The sequence below is a fragment of the Pan troglodytes genome, chromosome 11 (genome assembly GCF_028858775.2).
Source record: "Pan troglodytes isolate AG18354 chromosome 11, NHGRI_mPanTro3-v2.0_pri, whole genome shotgun sequence".
Taxonomy (NCBI): Eukaryota; Metazoa; Chordata; class Mammalia; order Primates; family Hominidae; genus Pan; species Pan troglodytes.
This window is the reverse complement of record NC_072409.2, coordinates 43,075,691-43,097,581: the sequence shown is the minus strand read 5'-3', so window position 1 is coordinate 43,097,581 and position 21,891 is coordinate 43,075,691. Positions and strand designations below refer to the sequence as shown.

The window sequence follows — 21,891 nt, the reverse complement described above, 5'->3', positions numbered from 1 at the left end:
CTGGACTAGGCTACTCCAGGTTAGACCTGTCCTCCTTCTTCCACATCTTGAAAGAGGAGACCTCAGGATGGAACCTGTTGGTTTTCATTATGTTCCATTGTCTTTGGGTCCTTGCATGGATACAAGGCATAAAAAGAAATGAAGTTGCTGGAAACTTTAGTTCTAGTGGGTTCACAGCTATAAAGAAGGAATTGTGTAATGCAATGCATTTTGCAATTTCTCTGATGCTTTTAATCATAAGCAAGTAGGATATGGGGGAGGGGCAATGGCGTGGGGAAAGGGTGGAAAGAGGACTGGAGTTGCTCAGAGAGATACAGTTGTAAAAAGGGATAGCAGCTGAGTTTCTGACGCTAAATTTTTGGTGCCCTATGGTGTTAATTAGACATTTCTTTTCAATCTGATTGACAGTGCATTTTAATGAAGAAATAACAGAGCCCAGCAGAGCCTGGCAGTATACTCTTTTCTTACAATTTACAAGCTGAACTTCCCTTGGCAACCTACATCTGGTTTGCTCTGCTGGTAAGTCTGTCAGTAGAACAATGTATAGGGTCTTTCGTTTCAATAGGTTTGCTGTTGTTAAAGCCTTCTGCATTTTCTTCCGCTTAGTTCATTAGGGCTGTTAAATTTCATCAAATTACTTTCCTTAAGTTAAAAAATAGCACAGTTTTGACCAGTGTGAATAAAAATGGGATAGTATGAAAATGTGCAAGCTTTTAAAGGAAGAGCCTCTCTGTTAAGTGTTGTATAGCGGAGGCTTCATGGGAAATTTTGTAAGTGTTTTTTTTCTCCCTTTAAATGGGATGTTTCCTGGAAAATTAGAATAAACCCTAAAGGATCCCCTAAGCCTCCTGTGACCACTTGGAAGCAGAAGGTCCCCACGCATTAAACGGCTTGACCACCTAGGAGTGCTGATACCTGGGCAAGTGTTTTTGGAACACTTTATTTTATAAGATTTCACCTTTGTTTATATTTCCAAGCAGATTTAAAAAAAGCAAATACATCTTTTGTTTTTTTAACTTCTACCCAGGAGTAAATGTGCATCTCTGCCAGACACTAAGGGGGAATCTTCGCTTTTTGTAGATGAGCCAGGTGACCAGGGAGGACAGAGGCAGGGTAGGCTGGGTTGAACTTATCTTCCCTCACCTAGGGACAGGGGTGGCCTTAGGCCTGGGGGTACAGCTGAACCTACAAATTGCGGGTTAAGTGGCTCCAGTAGAGGCTATAAAGGCAGAGAGCCAAGCAGACCATTACGAGCTTCTCCTCCAGGAAAATGGAAGCCATTTAAGAAATTCCAGGAATTGCTTGGAACATGCAGGATTCTTAAACAAAGGACCTTTGTGACATTCAGAATTACCAAACTTAGGAGAAGAAAAAACTCACACCTCGCTTGCCTCCCTTTCCTTGGTCTACTTCTATTGCTTGGTCTAGATCAATTGAAAAGACCTCCAAATTTGGAATCTAACCACAACCCCACATTTTTGTGAGGAGTGCAAAGGGGAGTTGCACCTTCTTGAGGATCCTGCCCATATGCTGTCCCAGGTGTTTCCCACCTGGTTTGCACAATCTTCAGTTCTGCAGTAATCTTTACTTTTCTTTCTTTTCTTTTCTTCCTTTCTTTCTTTCCTTCTTTCTTTCTCTCTCTCTCCTTTTCTTTCTTTCTTTCTTCTTTCTCTCTCCTCTCTTTCCTCTTTCTTTTTTTTCTCTCTCTTTCTTTTCTTTTGTTTTTCTTTTGAGACGGAGTTTCACTCTTGTGGCCCAGGCTGGAGTGCAATGGCATGATCTTGGCTCACTGCAACCTCTGCCTCCCCGGTTCAACTGATTCTCCTGCCTCAGCCTCCCGAGTAGCTGGGATTACAGGCATGCACCACTATGCCAGGCTAATTTTGTATTTTTAATAGAGACAGGGTTTCACCATGTTGGCCAGGCTGGTCTTGAACTCCTGACCTCAGGCAATTCGCCTGCCTCGGCCTCCCAAAGTGTTGGGATTACAGGCGTGAGCCACTGTGCCTGGGCTGTAATGTTTTCTTAGGTAGAAAAAAAATGCTGCAATTCATGCTTCATACAAAGTCTTCCTATTGCTGGGCCAGGTGTGGTGGCTCATGTCTGTAATCTCAGCACTTTGGGAGGCCGAGATGGGCAGATCACTTGAGGTCAGGAGTTTGAGACCAGCCTGGCCAACATGGCGAAACCCCGTCTCTACTAAAAATACAAAAAGTTAGCTGGGCTTGGTGGTGGGCGCCTGTAATCCCAGCTACTCGGGAGGCAGAGGCAGGAGAATTGCTTGAATACGGGTGGTGGAAGTTGCAGTGAGCAGAGATCGTACCACTGCACTCCAGCCTGAGTGACAGAGCAAGACTCCAACTCAAAAACAATAACAACAAAACAATAACAACAATAAAGTCTTCCTATTGCTGCAAGTATATGGTAGAAGAAAATCATAACAAAAACAAAAGAATAAAGTTAAATTCTCACTCAGCGACTTCTGCTCTCATCTTATCCATTAGGACTGGGCTGTGTGACCACCCCTGGCTGCAAATGAAGGTGTGTAATTTTTCGGCCCAGTGCTGCCCTGTCAAAATCACGGTGGTTAGGGAGAAGGACAGAACGGATATTGGATGGATGCTAGCAGGTTCTGCCCATTCATCATCTTTTATAAACTGTGGGCCTTTCTAATGTTAGTTACAATGAACCGGTCACAACAGCCCCATGCTGTTGTGAAGCACTTCTTAGTTCTTTATTCCCAGGCAATACAAATCCACAGTGAAAAAAAAATTTAAATTAGAAAATACACCTTAGAAAGAAAGATTTAAAAATACCTATAATCCATTACGCAGAGAGTACCAGTGTTAACCTTGCGGTGTATTTTCTTTCGAACATGGATGTGTATGTGCATACACATACACATACACACAATTTTTTGTTTCGTTTTGCTTTTTTTTTTTTTGCATAGATGGACCGATGAGATTTGAATGGCGAGGCTGACTGGAAACTTTGTAATCACAAAGATGGCCAAATCCATCGTCAGGGGTCCTCCCTCCAGGGCTGGTTCCTCCTCAGGAGGAGGGTCAGCTGCTGGGGGCCAGAGGCGCCCCAGGCTGTGAGGACTGCCTGGAGGTGGCATAGGAGGCTGGTGCCCAGCCAAACTGAGCAGGAAGGAAAGGCCCTCTCAGGGCAGATGACCCCAAAGTTCTCTTCCTCCAAAAATGAGGATAGTAATGACCAAATCGTATTAAACATGAACATTAGAAAACATAATGATATAAAGTCACTTTATAAACTGAAAACGCTATACCACCATAAGGTGGTATCATAATCACTGTTTTTGTTGTCAACATTAATAACAATATCTAATATTTATTGAGCACATGCTATGTGCCAGGCACTCTGCCACTAACTATGTATGAATTATTTAACCCTCAGAATAACCCCATGGTATGGGTTTTTAAAAATTATCATCATCTTTTTTGTAGATGAGGATATTGAGGCAAGATTAGGTAACTTGCCTAAGCTCACAGCTGGTAAGGGACTGCTAGGACTGCAACCCAATTCTAATGCAGAATCCTGTTCTTCTAGAGAATCTAGTTTTCAGAGTCTTCATTATTTAGATTGTCTACCTTGGATGCTTTCTGGTTATTTTAAAATTCATTGCCTGTAACTTAAAAAATACTCCAAATATAGCCTGACCATCAAAGAATACAATGTGATTGATGATCACCTCCTTCATTTGAAATATTATGCCTTCATTAATGCATCCAGACATTTTATTGGTTTTTTGAAAAACTAGGTCCCACTGATGGCTTATCTGAATTTGAAGTCTGCATTTCCTAAGTCCTTCTCTTTTGCACTGTTAAACTTTATCTCCCTTACTGCGAACTCATACAAATGAAATTGGACATCAGTCTTTAATAGGTTGTCTTGATTGAAGCCCCAGCCAGCGTGTGGAAACTCTTAAGAAATCAATAAAATATTCTTCTGCTGGGTGTTCTATGCAAGATTCTCAAATGCTAATTGTTATTGTGAAATGGTGAGTCATCTGAAAGAGTTTCCTTGTCAAGCTGCATTGCATCATATGGGAACTGTTTTAAATAGACCACCCTGTACACAAACATTTTCATCTTGGTGCATTCAGGCACCACTTCTGTGTAGTGGGAGATTAATTGTCCTCTCCACTGAACAGGGGGAGCGGCTGCACAGGGAGCACCACGCGGGGCTGCAGGGAGGGCCAGAGCTCCTGGGTCTCCTCCCGCTCCATTTCCAGAGGGTGACATCTGATCTCTTCATAAAAGTGAAAATTTAACAGGAGAGAGAAAGGGTTGAGCAGCCCAAGTTTTCCACTGAATCAAAAATAGACCATTCATAAAAAAAGAAGATTCTTTAAAATGGAACTTAAACAGGATGGATGAGATAAGAATTTGAATTAAAATATTTTAAATGTTACTTTGAACAAGTCAGGACGAAAATGGAATGAAATTTCAAGCAGCATTGGAGGGGGACAGGGGGTGATCCTGGACTATGTATGAATACAGGGTGGAGAGAAAGAGGGGCCTTGGCTTGCAGAAAGTGAAAGAGACATACAGGAATTCTACTTAACTGGTTAATTTGCAGACAAAGAACAATATAAATTTCACTGTTTGAAGGAGGGGGAAATCTCCTCTTAGAAAAACAAAAAACAAAGCAGATTTTCACAGCTCCGCGCATATTTCCCTTCTCCGCAGTGATGAAAGTGTTTGCACTAATTTTCCAGGGAGACCAGAAAATATGTATAGTGTGTTTTGTCTCCAGTGGCATCCTGGGTCACTGAGCACCGTCATTCAATGCGATTTGTTGATGGATAGATGGAAGAATCGAACCTTTCAGCATCAGGGGAAAAAAGTAGCCAGAACTCAGCATCGATGGGAGCCCCAGTGGAAAATAATCTGAAATGTTAAATCTTAAAGTTACAGAAGACGCTGTGCCATGGAATGAAGTGCAAACACTGTCACTGGGAGAGGTCGGGCCCAATCGCTTTTGCCTCTTTCTGTCGGATAAGGTTATGCTTCTAGAAGATGAGAGGGCAGTGACAAAAACAGAGTGTTCCATGTGGCCTCTGAATGGACCAGACTCAGGCCCTCCAGGTCAATTGTGTGCAGAAAGAAAGGCCCAAACTGCTAACTAGGGTTGCCCAGAGAACTGGTGGCTGTGGGAGTGGGCGGGGGCGGGGCAGGGGAGGGGAAGAGAATTCTCTCTCTGCTCAGAAGGGAAAATTCTCCACCAGCTCTTTCCCAGCTGAGTGCAGAAAGGGAACACATCCCGACACCCCCTCAAGTTCCCAAGGGAACAGGAGGCCGCTTGAGCTCTCCCCTTCATCACCTCTTGGTTCACTGAATGAAACAGCCTCTTCCCTGGGGCTGGGGTGAGACCCCGGGCGCACCCGCATGGCCTGCTACTCAGCATCCTGCCCCTCTGCAGGCTCACGGGGAGTCCACTCCAAGCCTGGGTGGAGTGGAACAGCAGCTGAGCCCATTTGCCTTGACTCGCGGTAGGATGTTCAGACAGGAGCAGGTCAGGCGGATGACTGGGATACTGGACGACCTGGAATGGGATACAGGAAAAAGGAATGAGCCCCTGCCATGTGCCAGGCCTCTGCTTAATGCTTCACCGCAGTCCTCCTGCTGAATCCTCCCGTTTGACAGATGAGGACCTGGAGGCGGAGGGACCGTGAGCAATCTGCCGAAGCCACATGTCACGTCAGTAGCAGAGCAGGATGGTCACCTCATCTGTCAGAAGCCTCATGATGGGCTTGGCCCAGAAAAGCACCAGCTCAGGGCCTTAGGAAGTCAGGGAGGGCTCCACGTGTAATGGGTTCATGTCTGCACAGAGACTGGACGGGGTGGTCAGTCATGAACCCCTGAAATGCCTACGGCATGAAGGGAACGACAATAGGCTGAAATGAGACTTTGTCCCATTTGGGACCTCAGGAAGCTGACTCTGAGATTTGCCTCCTGAAGTTTATTGAGGTACTCCCAGGATCAACATCTGTGAAGGAAGAGAAAGAGGCAGGATGAGGCAGAGAGATGCTGAGCTGCAAGGCAGTCTCCACGAGGCCTCCGACGACCCCAGGGCAAGTCTGAAGTGGAAAGAGCCCTCAGAGGGCGGGGCTTTTGTACCCCTGCCCCATCGCCCACTGGACACAGCTGTCCTGGGGAAGGGGCATGAACTCGGGAAAGTGGCTGTTTTGAGCTGAAGGCAAATCACAGAGAGGAATTCAGTTGAGAGCTGTGGGCAGCCAACACTCGGTATAGCCAAGAGCATGAAGGCCTGAGCTGTCGGGGGACTCTGGGACACTGTTCAGCTGTACAAAAATACCTCCACCAATAGGCCAAGATGGGAGGTGTGGAACAAGACCCAAACCAGGGTCCTTTAACGGAATCTGTGGTGGAGAGATACATGGTTTTCCACATATTAATATTTCTGAAATTGAGATGCATTTTGCAATTCAGGTCAAAGTAGGCTTGTCAGCTGCAAAGCTGTTATTAAATTGTAGGTGGGTTTTGGAACAGAAGATCTGAGAGTTGAGGAAACATCATATTGAACTGACTGGCTGATAATGAGGCTGCGGTGGGGGATGTATGAGAGAGGTCTAGTCTTGCCAACGGCTTCAGGAGAGGGACTCCTGCCACACCACAGCAGGGAGGTAAGGGCTCCTCCCTCTTGCTTGCTTCAGAGCTACCGTCAATAATTTTTGCTTACCTGGTTTTAGTGTGAACTTCTGAAAACAAGTAAACAAATAAATGAGTACTGCCAACCTTAAGTATCTTCAGGGGATTGGTCTCAGGACCCCCGTGGATGCTAAAAAGCAGCAGATGCTCAGGTCTCTTCCATAAAATGGTACAGTATGTACACATAGCCCACACACACTGTCCCATATGCTTTAAATCATCTCTAGATGACTTATAATACCTAGAACAATGTAAATGCTATGTATATAGTTGTTAACACTGTATTTTTATTTGTATTACTTCATATTGTTGCATTATTTTTTTAAGTCAAAAGTGTTTTACTGTTATTTACATATTTATAGAAAAAGGAATGTAGCAAATGGCTCAGGGTCGTACAAAAAAAAAAATCCAGGTTTGTATCCAAGTTGCTTCATTTACATCTGGGAGCAGGGCTGTCCCCACATCAGGCACAGCAGCTGCACTTCTCTGTTGCCCCTTTGCAGATGCAGCCCTGGGCACACTTGGCACAGCCCACAGGGCAGCAGGAGCAGATCTTCCTGCAGGAGGTGCATTTGCACTCTTTGCATTTGCAGGAGCCAGCACAGGGCCAGCAGCCGCCAGTGGTGCAGGAGCTGTTGGGGTCCGTTTTGAGCCAAGGAGACGCTGGAGTTCCCATGGGAAAGGTGAAGAGGCAGTCAGGCAACTGGAAGGTGTCATATGGTTGCATTATTATTTTTTATTTTCATTTTTTGAATAATTTTGATCTGAGGTTTGTTGATCCGTGTATGTGGAACCCTTGGACATGGAGGGCCAAATGTCATGACAAATTGTAGTACCTGTGGTGTGTGACTCCAGGGCCACTTTAATTAATAAACTACATTAGTAAACAGCTTTGGGTCTTTTTCAAACTGCCCTAGAAATCTCCTTAGAGGGTTCAACTTTGTTACTGGAAAAGACTAATGTGGCCTGGTAGATAGAATTTAAAGTCCACATAATTTTTAAGCAATTTTTTTTCCTGGCATTCACATGTTCTTGATTCTAAGTAATGTGTGCACCCTGACCTCTTCTGATTCAACCGTTTTAACTACTAACTTCACATGATGGTCAAGGAGCCATCCTTCAGCCCTCCCTCAGCAGTCCTTCAATATAATTATATTGCAAATTGTAGGATTAAATAACACATAGTGTTTACATTATCCTATGTACATATTACTCCCAGCCGAGCACTGTAGGGTACTGTGACCATGCCCCTGTCCTTACTGCCCCCTGCCTCCTCATGTTAATGATTGCTTTTCTTTCTTTTTCCTTAGTTTTCTTTCTCACACCTTTTAATAACTTCCTGGTATAACTTCCCACAACTTCCTCCAGCTTCCTCATGAAGTCATCCATCTGGGCCACCATTTTCTTGTAGACGTCCCTGCTGGAACCCTCCACTCTCCTTCTCAGTCCTTCTAGGACTTCTTTTATGGCCATCCTTTGGACTGCCTTCCTTTCTATGGGACTGCATTCTCTACTTCCTAGGTCTTCTATCTTCTCAGGGCAGGAATGGAAAGGGGGCAGGGCAAAGAACAGATACACACACACGCACACATGTATATACACACACATATAGATCACACTACTGAGGTATCATTTACATACAGTGAAATGCACAGGTCTTAATTGTAGAGTTCCATGGGGTTCGACAAATTAATATCTTGAGGAAGATACGGAGAATTTCTATCCCCTAGAAAGTTTCCCTGTACCCCTTCTCAGTTAATCCCACCTCATACTCCCAAAGCAACCACTGATCTGATCTCAATCACATACATTAGATTTGTCCTGCCAATGATAGAACTTCATATAAATGGAATTACGTAGAGGATATGTTGTGGGAGGGTCTGGCATTTTTCACTCAGCACAATATTTTTTAACACCCATCCTTACTGCTGCATATCATTTGTTCCTTTTAGTGCCAGAGCAACTGTATTTCATAAATGCCTGTCTTAGTCAGTGCAAGATGATACAAAAAGAATACCATAGACTGGGTGGCCTAAACAATGAACATTTATTTCCTCATCACATTAGGAACTAGGGTCATAACGTACGAATTTTAGGGAGACACATAAGTTCAGTCCATAGCATTCTACCCCTGGCCCCCCAAAATTCATGTCCTTCTCATGTGCCAAATACACATTGTCCTCAACATATGATGGTTCAACTTACAATTTTTAAATTTTGCGATGGGTCTATCAGGAAATAAATAACCCCACTGTAAGTTGAAAAGCATCTTCTGATTTTTTGACTTTACCATGGGTTTATCAGGGTACCGAATGCATTTTTACTTATATATTTTTTTACTTACAAGGGGTTTATTGGGACATAACCCCATTCTAAGTCAAGGAGCATCTGTACATTCATTCCATCCTCCAAAGTCTTAACTCATTCCAGCAACAACGCTAATGTCTAAAGTCCAAAGTCTTTTCTAAATATCTTCTAATTAGGTACAGTGAGACTTGAGGTATGATTCATCCTGGGGCAAAATTCCTCTCCAGCTGCGAATCTGTGAAACCAAACAAGTTGTATACTTCCAAAATACATTGGTGGGACAGGCATAGGATAGGCATTCCCATTCCAAAAGCAAGAAACACAGAAGGAAGGGGTGACCCAGTCCCAAGCAAGTCCAAACTACAAAGCAAACTCCATGAAATCTTAAGGCTTGGGAGTAATCCTTGGTTTCATGCCCTGCCTTCTGGAGCCACTAGGGTAAAGGTCCCACCCCAGCAGCTCTCCTGGCCAGAAGTTGCACCCCTAGCTTCTCTACCAGGCAAAGATTGTGCCTCCACATCTTTGGTTGGAAGCTGTCTGGACTATTGAAACCAAGGCAATGGTCCTTCAAATTGGAGGCAGAGGACCTCCAAATTGCCTCGGGGCCCTTCATCCCTTTTACTAGATGATAGCACAAAGTCACGGCCTTCCTTCATTCCATCCCATGTTCTGTTTTTTTTAGTCCCAGCCAGCAGTGTCTCTGCAGGTGTAATCCCATCTGTATTCCCGGCCTCTGTTGAAATGGCTGATTAAGTTCATGGTACACAGCCACACTAATCTCTTTATGAAATGGTTGGTCCACCACACCCTTAGTGTTCTCTTCAGTACACACTTTCTCATTTTTCGTCATATGAACAGACAGAAAATTTTCCAAATCTTTAAACTCTGGTTCATTTTTGCTCAACAATTCCTTTTTCAATTCATTTCTCTCTTCTTGCATTTTACTACAAGCAACTGGGAGGAACCAAGTCACTTCTTCAACATTTTGCTTAGAAATCTCCTCAGTAAAATATCCAGTTTCATCCCTTGCAAGTACTACCTTCCACAAAACACTAGGACACAAACACAATTCAGCCAAGTTATTTGCCACTGTATAATAAGGATGGCCTTTCCACCGTCATCCAATAACACTCCTCATTTACGTCTGAGACCACATCAGAAAGGCTTTTACCTCCATATTTCCATCAACATTCTGTTCATAATTACTTATGTATTCTTTAAGGGCCAGTTCATAATGATACAAGGCTAGATTCACAATAAAAATAAATTTAAATTTGTATGTACCTAATAGTATAACCTCAATATATTAAACAAAAAGTGACACCTAAAATAAGAAATAGATAAACCCACAATCATAGGGGAAATTTTAAAACGCTTTGCTCAGTAGTTGAAAGAAAAATTGTTGATATAGAAGATTTGAGTATGATTAACAAGCCTAAACTAAATGATGTGTAGATCCTGTCCCCAACAGTTGCACAATACACACTATTTTCAAGCAAACAAGTAATATACAAAAATTCACAATATATTGGAGGTAAAAAGCAAGTCTCAATAAATTTTACAGAGGAATGTTCTTTGATCACAATGAAATTATGTCAGAAATCAATTATTAAAAGTAAAATCAATAATTAAAAGGAAACATTTCCACTTGGTTGAAAATTATGTAAGATAACCCTAAATATATTATAGTCAAATAAGAAATCACAATGAAATTTGGAAAATACTTAACTGAACTAAAATGAAATAATACATATTAAGACATATGAAAGATAAAACAGAATAGCTGTAATCCCAGCACTTTGGGAGGCTGAGGCAGGAGGACTGCTTAAGCCCCCAAGACCAGCCTGGGCAACAAGGCAAGACCTCATCTTTCAAAAACATTTAAAAAAATTAGCTGGGCCTGGTGGTGTGCACCTGTGGTCTCAGCTACTTGGGAGGCTGAGACCAGGAGGTCAAGGCTGCAGTGAGCCACGATTGTACCACTATACTCCAGCCTGGGCAACAGAGTGAGACCCTGTCAAAAAAAAAATGTAATAGGAAAAAGTCTGAAAATCAACAATTCAAACTTCCATCTCAATAACTGGAAAAAGAAACAGCAAAATAAACACAAAGAGGATGGAAAGAAAATGATAAATATAGGAGCAGAAGCTAGTGAAATACAAAGCAAACATATAAAATGAGAACCAACAAGGTCAAAAGTTGGTTCTTTAAAGAGATTAATAATTGACAAACTTCTGGTATGACTAATCAAGAAAAAAGAGAGAAACCACAAATAACCCAAATTGGGAATCTTATAAAAAGGGAGACATCACTACAAATGCTATAGATATTTTAAAAGATCATAATGTATTATTATGAACAACTTTATGCTAATACATTTGAAAGATTAGACAAAATGGAAAATTTTGTAGGATAAAAAGTAACGTACCAATTTTGACTGAGGAAGAAATTAAAAAATCAGATTGTTCTAGAATAGAACTGTCCAAGAGAAATATAACATGGGCCAAAGATGTAAGCCATTATGCATTTTAAAATTTTCTAGTAGCCACATTTTAAAAAGTAAAAGGAAATTATTGTAATTAATTTTAATAATATATTTTACTTAACCAGGGATATTCAAAATATCATTTCAACATGTAATCAATATAAAAATTATCAGCAAATATTCTTTTTTGGTACTAAACTTTCAAAATCTGATGTGTATTTTATATTCGCAACATGTCTCAATTTGAACTAGCTGCACTCTGCACTTCCAGGGCTCAATAAACACATGTAGAGGGTATCCACCATATTGGATAGTGTAGATTTAGACCAAGGTTGGAGAAGCTGTCTTACCAGATATCAGGATTTATTATTTTTTAAAAATTTTAATGTAATAATTAAAACAAGGTAGGTTTTACGCAGAGCAAGACAAAAACACCAATGGCTGTCTCATTAATAATCAGGAAATGCAACTTAACACCACTCTGAATAACCCTATATGCCCATTGGATTTCCAGAATTGGAAACTTCTGATAATGCCAAGTGTTGGTAAGAATACAGAACGGTGTTTTATTTATTTGCCTGGGAGGCAAACTTAAATGTTGATGTTTAGTTTATTGTTAAAACAAACAAACAGGCAAACTGTTCATTATTACAGAAACCATATTGCTACAGCGAAGAAAATTTCAAAATATAGGCAAGCAAAGCGAAACAAACCAACAAAACAAATCATATTTCTGCTAGCCAGAGATCGCCACTGTGAGGTGTGAGTATTTGTGTGTATACGTGTATGGGTGTGGTGTGTGTGTGTGTGTGTGTGTGTGTGTTTTGGAGAGAAAGAAAAATAGGTTTGCTTTTCAGAAGCCTCAAAGATGCAGAGTGAATAGTCAGAAATGTTGAAAATACTTAAACAGTCAAGAAGGCTGCAAGATTTTAAATTAAATCTTAACATGTATCAAGAAGCGCTACCTGGAGTAGAATGTGAAAACAATGGGAATCTAGATGCTAAGAGATCTTTTTTTTGAGACAGAGTCTCGCTCTGTCGCCCAGGCTGGAGTGCAGTGGCACGATCTTGGCTCACTGCAAGCTCAGGCTTGTGGGCTCACGCCATTCTCCTGCCTCAGCCTCCCGTGTAGCTGGGACTACAGGCGCCTGCCACCACACCCGGCTAATTTTTTGTATTTTTAGTAGAGACGGGGTTTCACCGTGTTAGCCAAGATGGTCTCTATCTCCTGACCTCGTGATCTGCCCGCCTCGGCCTCCCAAAGTGCTGGGATTACAGGCGTGAGCCACTGCACCTGGCCAGATTAGTTTTCTTATTACCATATTCCTCAGAACAGTCCCTGGAGCTTGTGTTCAAAATGTTTGTTGACTGACTGAATGAATGACCTAGTGTATGAGCGTGTGGAGTTGTAGCCTGTGTGCTTTGCTGAGTCAATGATTTTACTATGTTGGTTCTCAAAAAAAACGGCTTTACAATATAAAATCAAAGTAAAATAAAATTAATTAACAAATCAGCAGCTTTACTCATGGATCTTTGCTAGGCACTGTGGTAAACAGAAAGATGAGTAAATCTTTAATAAGTGGGACACACTGGGATGGGATGAAGTAACAATTGAAGATTAAATGCATTTGTGATTAGTGAGGCCACAGGAACACTGAATAGCTTTTAATTGAGGACTTGTCCTATTCTATTAGACATCAAAATTAAAAACAGCTTCAAAATGCTCTTATTTTGACACATTCCCCTCCCTCTCCTTCTGTCACAGCCATCAAAGGCCAAGCATCTCTGCCTAATTGGCATATGTTGAGGTCAGGCTGACAGGAACAGCTGGATGAGACTTGACCTGAAGTTTTGGTTGGATCAATTCACCAACCCCACTGACCCAGAATTGTAGGTATGGCATTTACCACTCACCATATTAATCAATCTGACTGGATATTAAAACCATGCTTTACTTACTGGGGCACACAGACTTAGACTAAGGGGCTAGATCTCACTTGAAGTGGAATAAAGTGAAAAGCTCACATCCTGGGTCAACATGAAACTGAAAAAATCAATGAATTTGATAGTAAAAAGTAAAACCAGAAGGGTTTTGATGGCTGGGAGATACTGGTGGCTGCCTAAATCCAAATCTCTCTTCTACATCCACCCTCAAATATAAAATCACCAATGAGTGTCAATAAAACCACACATAGGCTGAGCTGGGAGGACTGCTTGAGGCCACGAGTTCGAGATTAGCCTGGGCAACATAGTGAGACCCTGTTTCTAAAAAAAGAAAGAAAGAAAATTAGCTGGGTGTGGTGGCATGCACCTTTAGTCCCAGCTGCTTGAGAGGCTGAGGCAGAATGGCTTGAGCCCAGGAGTTCAAGGCTGTAGTGAGCTATGATTGCACCACTGCACTCCAGCCTGGGTGACAGAGTGAGACCCTGTCTCTTAAAAAAACAAAAACAAAAACACCCCCAAAACTACACGTGAATCATGCCTTTAGCATTATTAGTGGCAGAGAATACCATGGTCTTCAAATTACTTGTAGATAGAGAAATAAATACCAAATCCCAGGAGAGTCCTACCATCCACCTACAAGCCTGTGGATGCTGAGAGTATGGAGAAGGGGCTTTCAGAGGCCCATAAAAAATGAGACAGGGAAGTAGAAGATACAGATGAAGCACAGGCAAATTCACCCCGGAAAAGCCCAACAGTAAGTGTCTAAGTATTGAACACATGTCCGGGACATAGTAGTGGAAAGCCACAGTTACAGCATGGGGGCTTGCAGTGAACGGCACTGGAAACCACAGCCATGAAGAAGCAGTGCTGCTGGGAAAGAACAGAGAAGGGATTCGCCCTTGAAGATGCTGCCATGACGGAGAAGAAGGAAGTGAGACGGGCACATTAAAGGAGAAATAAAATGTGCGGTAAACATAACGGCTCACGAGGACTGGTTATTATCATCTCTTCACGACTCTGTGTTCGGTGACACCCCATTGGTAGGTTAAAATCAGCTGTAGTGGGAGTACACGTGTCATGGCAAATGCTACCAATCAGGCTACTTTTTCTTGGAGATCTGGCTGTTAAACATTTACCAGCTGACCACTGCATCTGTCAGTCCCCTTTCTTTACCACCATCACCACCACAACTGCCAACAATATTTTCCATTAAATAAATTGCACTTCAATTAAACTATCTTAAGACAACACTCAACTAGGAACCCTCCTGACAAAACACCCAGAGATAGAAAAAAATCAAACTGACTTCCTATAAAGCAAATGTAAGAAGAAAACAGAAAGTGTTAATTGTAATGTTTGACTGATGAAAGTGTTTTCTAAAAAAACATTCATATCCTGGGCAACATAGTGATACCCCCATCTCTACAAAAAATTTTAAAAAATTATCCAGGCATGGTGGTTCACACTCATGGTCCCAGCTACTCGGGAGGCTGAAGTAGGAGAACTGTGTGAGTCTGGGAGGTTGAGGCTGCAGTGAGCCATGTTTGTGCCACTGCACTCCAGCCTGGGTGACAGAGTGAGACCCTGCCTCAAAAGAAAAAAAAAAATTCAGAAAGTAGAATAAAACTTTACACAACTCTCCAAACTCAGTTAAATATCCTAAACCAAATACATGAAGATGGATTTTTTTAAAATGTTAGAATCATAATTTTTAGAAAACCAAGAATAGAAATGGACATAAAACAGGAAGAAATGCCACACAAATTGACTAATCTCAAAAAACATATCGAAAGAAAAAGAATTATTTCAGAAATGAAGAACAAATTATAAGTCCCAATGGAAAACAGAATTCAACAAAAATTTAATAAGGGATACTGAAGAAAAGTAGGCAAATGACCAAGAGATTTAAAATGAGGTAAAGAAGTTAGAGTCAGAGAGAAAGTGGTTGAAATGGAAGGCAGACAGAGAAGGTCCAACATATGAATAATTGTGCTCTCTAAAGAGGAAAGCAAAATATTGGAACAGAGCTAATATTTAAGTTTATATTCTAAGATAACTTTCTGGAAATGAAAAAAAATTCATTCTACATATAGAGCAAACTTACTGTGTAAATGAGAAAATTGACAACAGACAATTAACTCTAAAACATATCCTGGTAAAATGATTAGACTTTAAAGACAAAGGAAAGAAATCATCAGAGCCTCCAGGCAAAAAGATCCAGTTACTTACAGGAAAGAAAATCAGGCAGAGTATCAGGCTTCTCACAGCCACAGAAAAGGTCAGGCAGGAGTGAAGCAGCATTTTCATGGACTCAAGGAAAGAAAGTGCCAGTCACATATTTAATATCCATCCAAGCTATCCATGGAACAGTGTGCTAATGCTCTTCCTGAAGAATACACTGGAGAGTAGACTTCATCCAACCTTAAGTGATCATAGAGGAAACTTCAGCAAAATAACCAGTACTTAATATGTTTAATTGCAGAGCCAGGAGTAAAACAAGGGAGAGAACATGGGTGGAAAACATATAATGGTGATACATTCTGGCAGAGAGGAAGAATACCAGTAAAAGTGAGAGGAGACAGGAACAGGAGAAGGGGGAAGGCTGAATAAGATCACTGCCAGTTGTAATATGTGGGAATCAGAAGACACTACTGACAGGTTAGATCATAAAAGATTAAGTAAAGAAAGAAAAGGAGTTAGGGAAACCATAACATAAAATATATGAAAACAAAGGTAATAACTAGAACAAAAATATTCTTAAATACCAAAAGAAACCTTAAAAATTAACATGAATGGCTGGGCGTGTTGGCTAACGCCTGTAATCCCAGCACTTTGGGAGGCCAAGGCAGGTAGATCACCTGAGGTCAGGAGGTCGAGACCAGCCTGACCAACATACTGAAACCCCGTCTCTACTAAAAATACAAGAAAAATTAGCCAGGTGTGGTGGTGTGTGCCTGTTGTCCCAGCTACTTGGGAGGCTGAGGCAGGAGAATCACTTGAACCCGGGAGGCAGAGGTTGCAGTGAGCCGAGATGGCACCAATGCACTCCAGCCTGGGCAACAGAGCGAGACTCTGTCTCAAAAAAAATTAATATGAATGACATACTAAATAGAGAAAGAAGCACAATAAATAGTATAAAATATACACCAAACTATAACATGAAGTAATATGATAGAGTCGAGATTAAACATGTCATATTAAATGTGCGTAGACTTAATTGACCTATTTATGATAAGATTTTCAAATTGGTTCATATAGGGCCAGGGACGGTGGCTCATGCCTATAATCCCAACACTTTGGGAGGCCAAGGTAGGTGGGTCTCTTGAAGTCAGGAGTTCGAGACCAGCCTGGTCAATACGTCGAAACCCTGCCTCTACTAAAAATACAAAAATTAGCTGGGCGTGGTGGCACACACCTGTAATCCCAGCTACTCAGGAGGCTGAGGCCCAAGAATCGCTTGAACCTGGGAGGCAAAAATTGCAGTGAGCTGAGATCATGCCACTGCACTTCAGCCTGGGCAACAGAGCAAGACTGTGTCTCAACAAAACAAAACAAAACAGAACAGTTGGCTCATACAGCAAAACCGAAGTCTATGCTGTGATCAAAAGACACATCTAAAACACAGTGATTCAAAACGAGTAAAAAATAAGGAATAAAAACAGAAATTTACCAGGTTAATAGAAACAGTAAGAATTCAGGGATTGTTATGACAGTTTAAGACAAAGTAGCATTTAAGCCAAAAAGCATTAAACAAGATGAAAGAGATTTAGTAAAGCTGAAACCATAGTTCGCAAAGGACTGGAACTTGTATTGGAGGAAAATGTTATAAAGAAAATTACTGGGGCAGTTGTCAAAATTGGAATATGGACAGTAGTTTAAATAAAAGTGTTATATCAAAATCAAATTTTCTAAATCAGAGAATAGCCTTGTCCTTAGAAAATATGGAATTATTAAGAAATAAAGGTATATAATGTATGCAACTTACTTGCAACTTGTTAAAAAAGTGGGAATCTGGGTAAAGAGCAAATAAGAGATCTGTGGATTGTGCTTGCAACTTTTTGGCAAGTGCGAAATTACTTCAAATTAAAAGTAAAGTGGCCGGGCGCGGTGGCTCACGCCTGTAATCCCAGCACTTTGGGAGGCCGAGGCTGGCGGATCACGAGGTCAGGAGATGGAGACCATCCTGGCTAACACGGTGAAACCCCATCTCTACTAAAAATACAAAAAATTAGCCGGGCGTGGTGGCGGGAGTTTGTAGTCCCAGCTACTCAGGAGGCTGAGGCAGGAGAATGGCGTGAACCTGGGAGGCGGAGCTTGCAGTGAGCCGAGATTGTGCCACTGCACTCCAGCCTGGGCGACAGAGCGAGAATCCATCTCAAAAAAAAAAATAAATAAATAAAAGTAAAAAGAAAAAGCAAACTGTATGCATTGTGAAAATTCATCAAATTTCCACTTATTTGTGCATTCTACTGTATGTACTTTTTACCTTAAAAAATCCATGAGCCGCCGCGCGCGGTGGCTCACGCCTGTAATCCCAGCACTTTGGGAGGCCAAGGCGGGCGGATCACAAGGTCAGGAAATTGAGACCATTCTGGCTAACGTGGTGAAACCCCGTCTCTACTAAAAAATACCAAAAATTAGCCGGGTGTGGTGGCGGGCGCCTGTAGTCCCAGCTACTCGGGAGGCTGAGGCAGGAGAATGGCGTGAACCTGGAAGGCTGAGCTTGCAGTGGGTCGAGATTGCGCCACTGCACTCAAGCCTGGGCGACAGAGCGAGACTCCCTCTCAAAAAAAAAAAAAAAAAAAAAAAAAAGAAAAAGTAAAAGAAAAAAATCCATGAGCAATAAACGAAGATTGAACTCTAGTTATCTAACTAGAGTTAGATAACTACATGCTGAAGTGTTAAAGATTGAAGAATACTGATGTTAGCAACTTGAAATTCTTAAAAATATGACGACTTGGTGGACAGGTAAGATGGGGACAGACAGGTGGTCATACGCGTGATAAAAGCAAATATAGCAAAATATTAATTACAGAAAGTAGGTGGTGGGTATATGGGTATTAATTGCATAATTCTTTCAACTTTTTCCGTTTGTTCAAAAATTTTCATAAGAAGATGTTGGGGGAAGAAGAGGTGAGTCAGTGGTTTGAGTCAGTGGTTTGATGCTGTGCCGCCTTTATATTAATAAACAGCTGGGTGGCTGGCTAGATCTTCCACTTTCCAGCACTGTCTCTTTTTACTTGGCCTCGGTTAAACTTTAACAACCGGTCCTGTCCCAGGAAGAAGTCTTGGAAGCAGCAGACCCACCCCCTGCATCTCACCCTGGGGCCCTGAGACTCTGTGGGTGAGCACATTTGTTACTTATCAGAACTGGCCCCCACAAATCTAGCTCCATGTCCCCATTTCTCTAAACTGGGAGTACATTAGTCCAGGGCCCTTCACACTTTGATTTGCTTCCTTGGAAACACAGGCGGCCCTGCCTGCACACACCTGTTCCCTGTCCCCGGATGCAGCCAGCCGAGCCCCCACTGCCACGGGGAGGTCTGCTTCGGGTTTATGTTTTAGGGTAAGAAAAAGGCCATTAAAATTCTCTCTGATGGTTGAGTCCCTGCTTGTGGGGGAGGGGGAGACGGAGCCAAGGGGAAGAAATTTGCTGGTAAGCAAAGCCCCACTTAAAAATTTTCCCTTTCTTTCTTTTTGTTTCTCCTTTTTTCCCCCTTGAAGCGGCTTTCCCTGGAGTCAAAGCATTTTACAAAAACAAACCACTCCAGAGCTTTCAAGTCTAGGGAAAGCTGAAGCAAAGTTAATTAACATGAAGGTTCTCACAAAAGTTAATTAACATGAAGGGACTCACAAAAGCTGTCTGCTGGCATCTGCTCGCCTGCCTGCCATGTGCAGCGGCCCCTTTGTGCCCGCGCGCCCGGCCCGGCCCGGCCCGGCCCTGCCCGCGCGGCGGCTGCGGCTCTGGGCGGCCCCGGCTCCCGGCGGCCTCTCCCCCGCGGCGGGGCGGGGCTCAGACACCTGGCTCCTGCGGGGTTCCTGCCCGGCTCCTGCCCTGCTTCCTCTCCTGGTTCCTGCCCCGCTTCCTGTCCTGGTTCCTGCCCCGGCTTCTGCCCGGGTTCCTGCCCCGGCTCCTGCCCCGGCTCCGGTCCGCGGCGAGAAGGTGCGGCCGGCACGAGGCAGCCGCGGGGAGAAGGAATAGAGCGAGCGAGAGGCGCCGGGCCAAGGGGCAGCCAGGAGCCAGACGAGGAAAGCAGGGGAGAAAGGACAATCACAAAATCTCTTTAACATGTGTCTCGTGAAATCAAGGTTGTTTTTGACAGACTAACTTAAAAATACTGATACACGGCTCTGTGATACACATGCGCAGTGGCTCAGCCTGTAATCCCAGCACTTTCGGAGGCCAAGGCGGGCGGATCACTTGAGGTCAGGAGTTCGAGACCAGCCTGGCCAACATGGTGAAACCCCGTCTCTACTAAAAATACAAAAATTAGCCAGGCATGGTGGCGCACGCCTGTAATCCGAGCTACCAGGGAGGCTGAGGCAGGAGAATGGCTTGAACCTGGGAGGCGGAGGTTACAGTGAGCCCAGATTGCACCATTGCACTCCAGCCTGGGTGACAGTGAAATTCCCTCTCAAAAAACAAACAAACAAAAAATACACGCAAAGTATAAATCCCACAAAACAGTCATATCAGAACTGGAGGTCATTATGTTAAGTGAAAAAGGCCAGGCACAGAAAGACAAACATCGCATGTTCTCATTTATTAGTGGGATCCAGAAATCAAATCAGTTGAACTCATGGACATAGAGAGTAGAAGGATGGTTACCAGAGGCTGGGAAGGGGAGTGTGGGGCTGGGGGGAGGTGTGGATGGTTAGTACAAAACGTAAGAAAGAATGAGTAAGACCTACTATTTGACAGCACAATAGGGTGACTATAGTTAATAATAACTTAATTGTACATTTAAAAATACTTAAAGAGTGTTAATTGGATTGTTTGCAACTCAAAGTATAAATGTTCAGGGGATGGATAGCCCATTCTTCATGGTGTACTTATTTCACATTGCATGCTGGTATCAAAACACCAAATATACCCCATAAATATATACACCTACTATGTACCCACAGCAAATTTTAAAAGTAATTTAAAACAATTTTTAAAAATCATATAAGGAAATAATGTAATGAATAATATATGACATATTAAGTAATAATTATAATTATTCAATAATATAAAGTTGATATCAATAATCAATATTAAATTTCATCTGTATGAATACTATAATAATATAATAAAAATATACATTTTCTGTTTTTTTTTTTGATACAGTCTTGCTGTGTCACCTAGGCTGGAGTACAGTTTCACCATCTCGGCTTACTACAAGCTCTGCCTCCCAGGTTCAGGCAATTCTCCCACCTCAGCCTCCCAAGTAGCTGGGACTGCAGGTGCGTGCCACCACACCCAGCTAATTTTTGTATTTTTAGTAGAGACGGGGTTTCACCATGTTGTCCAGGCTGGTCTCAAAGTCCTGACCTCAAGTGATCCACCTGTCTAGGCCTCCCAAAATGCTGGGATTACGGGCATGAGCCTCCGTGCCGGGCCTGCCTCTACTCTTATATAAAGATACATTTTTTTTTTTTCAGAAACAGGATTATAATGTGCCTACATTTTTGGGTAATCAACGTTTTCATTGATAGTAGGTCATGAACATTTTTCAGTGTCAGTAAATATATGGTCTCTGCATATATTTTTCTAATATATGCAAGGATTTTTCTAATCTTCCAGATAAATTGTCACAAATAAATATGTACACAGGTTTTGCTATGCCACCCTTAGGTGTATACAGTTGAATACAAATGTGCAGTGTTTACATAATGAACCACCTGAGGAAAGGTTATTTCCTTAAAACAAAGGTTTACTGTGTGAATGCTTCCCTGCAAAGAAGTTGTACAATTGTGTCGGAAAAATCCATTTGTTTGGATTTATAAATTTTGGAGTTCTGCACCATGTACCTGAAACTTTGCTGTTAGGGATGGATATGGTTTGGATCTGTGTCCCTGCCCAAATCTCATGTTGAACTGTAATCCCCCATGTTGGAGGAAGGGCCTGGTGGGAGGTGATTGGATCATGGGGACAGATTTCTCCCTTGCCGTTTTCATGGTAGTGGGTTCTCATGAGATCTAGTTTTTAAAAGTGTGTGGCACTTTCCCCTTTGCTTTCTTTCTCCTTCTCCAGCCATTTAAACCTTTGTTTTAAGGAAATAACCTTTCCTCAGGTGGTTCATTATGTAAACACTGCACATTTGTATTCAACTGTATACACCTAAGGGTGGCATAGCAAAACCTGTGTACATATTTATTTGTGACAAGGAAGACGTGCCTCCCCTTCCACCATGATTGTAAGTTTCCTGAGGCCTCCCCAGCCATGCCTCCTGTTCAGTCTGTGGAACAGTGAGT

The 21,891-nt window shown here is 42.4% G+C and overlaps 1 protein-coding gene across 1 annotated transcript; it reads right to left on the bottom strand.

The window, feature by feature from the left end:
* Window positions 1-7,037: 7,037 nt before the first annotated feature.
* Window positions 7,038-16,134, bottom strand: LOC100613448 (metallothionein-1E-like). Its single transcript, XM_054658295.2, has 2 exons — window positions 15,664-16,134; window positions 7,038-10,057 (listed from the first exon to the last, which is right to left on the bottom strand). Exon 2 carries the CDS (start codon window positions 7,423-7,425, stop codon window positions 7,162-7,164), a length of 264 nt encoding a protein of 87 aa, XP_054514270.1. The 5' UTR covers window positions 7,426-10,057; window positions 15,664-16,134; the 3' UTR covers window positions 7,038-7,161.
* Window positions 16,135-21,891: the final 5,757 nt, after the last annotated feature.

What these genes read in the sequence shown, in the direction of transcription:
- LOC100613448 (XM_054658295.2), bottom strand. Translation starts at nt 7,425, where the DNA reads ATGCAACCATATGACACCTTCCAGTTGCCTGACTGCCTCTTCACCTTT.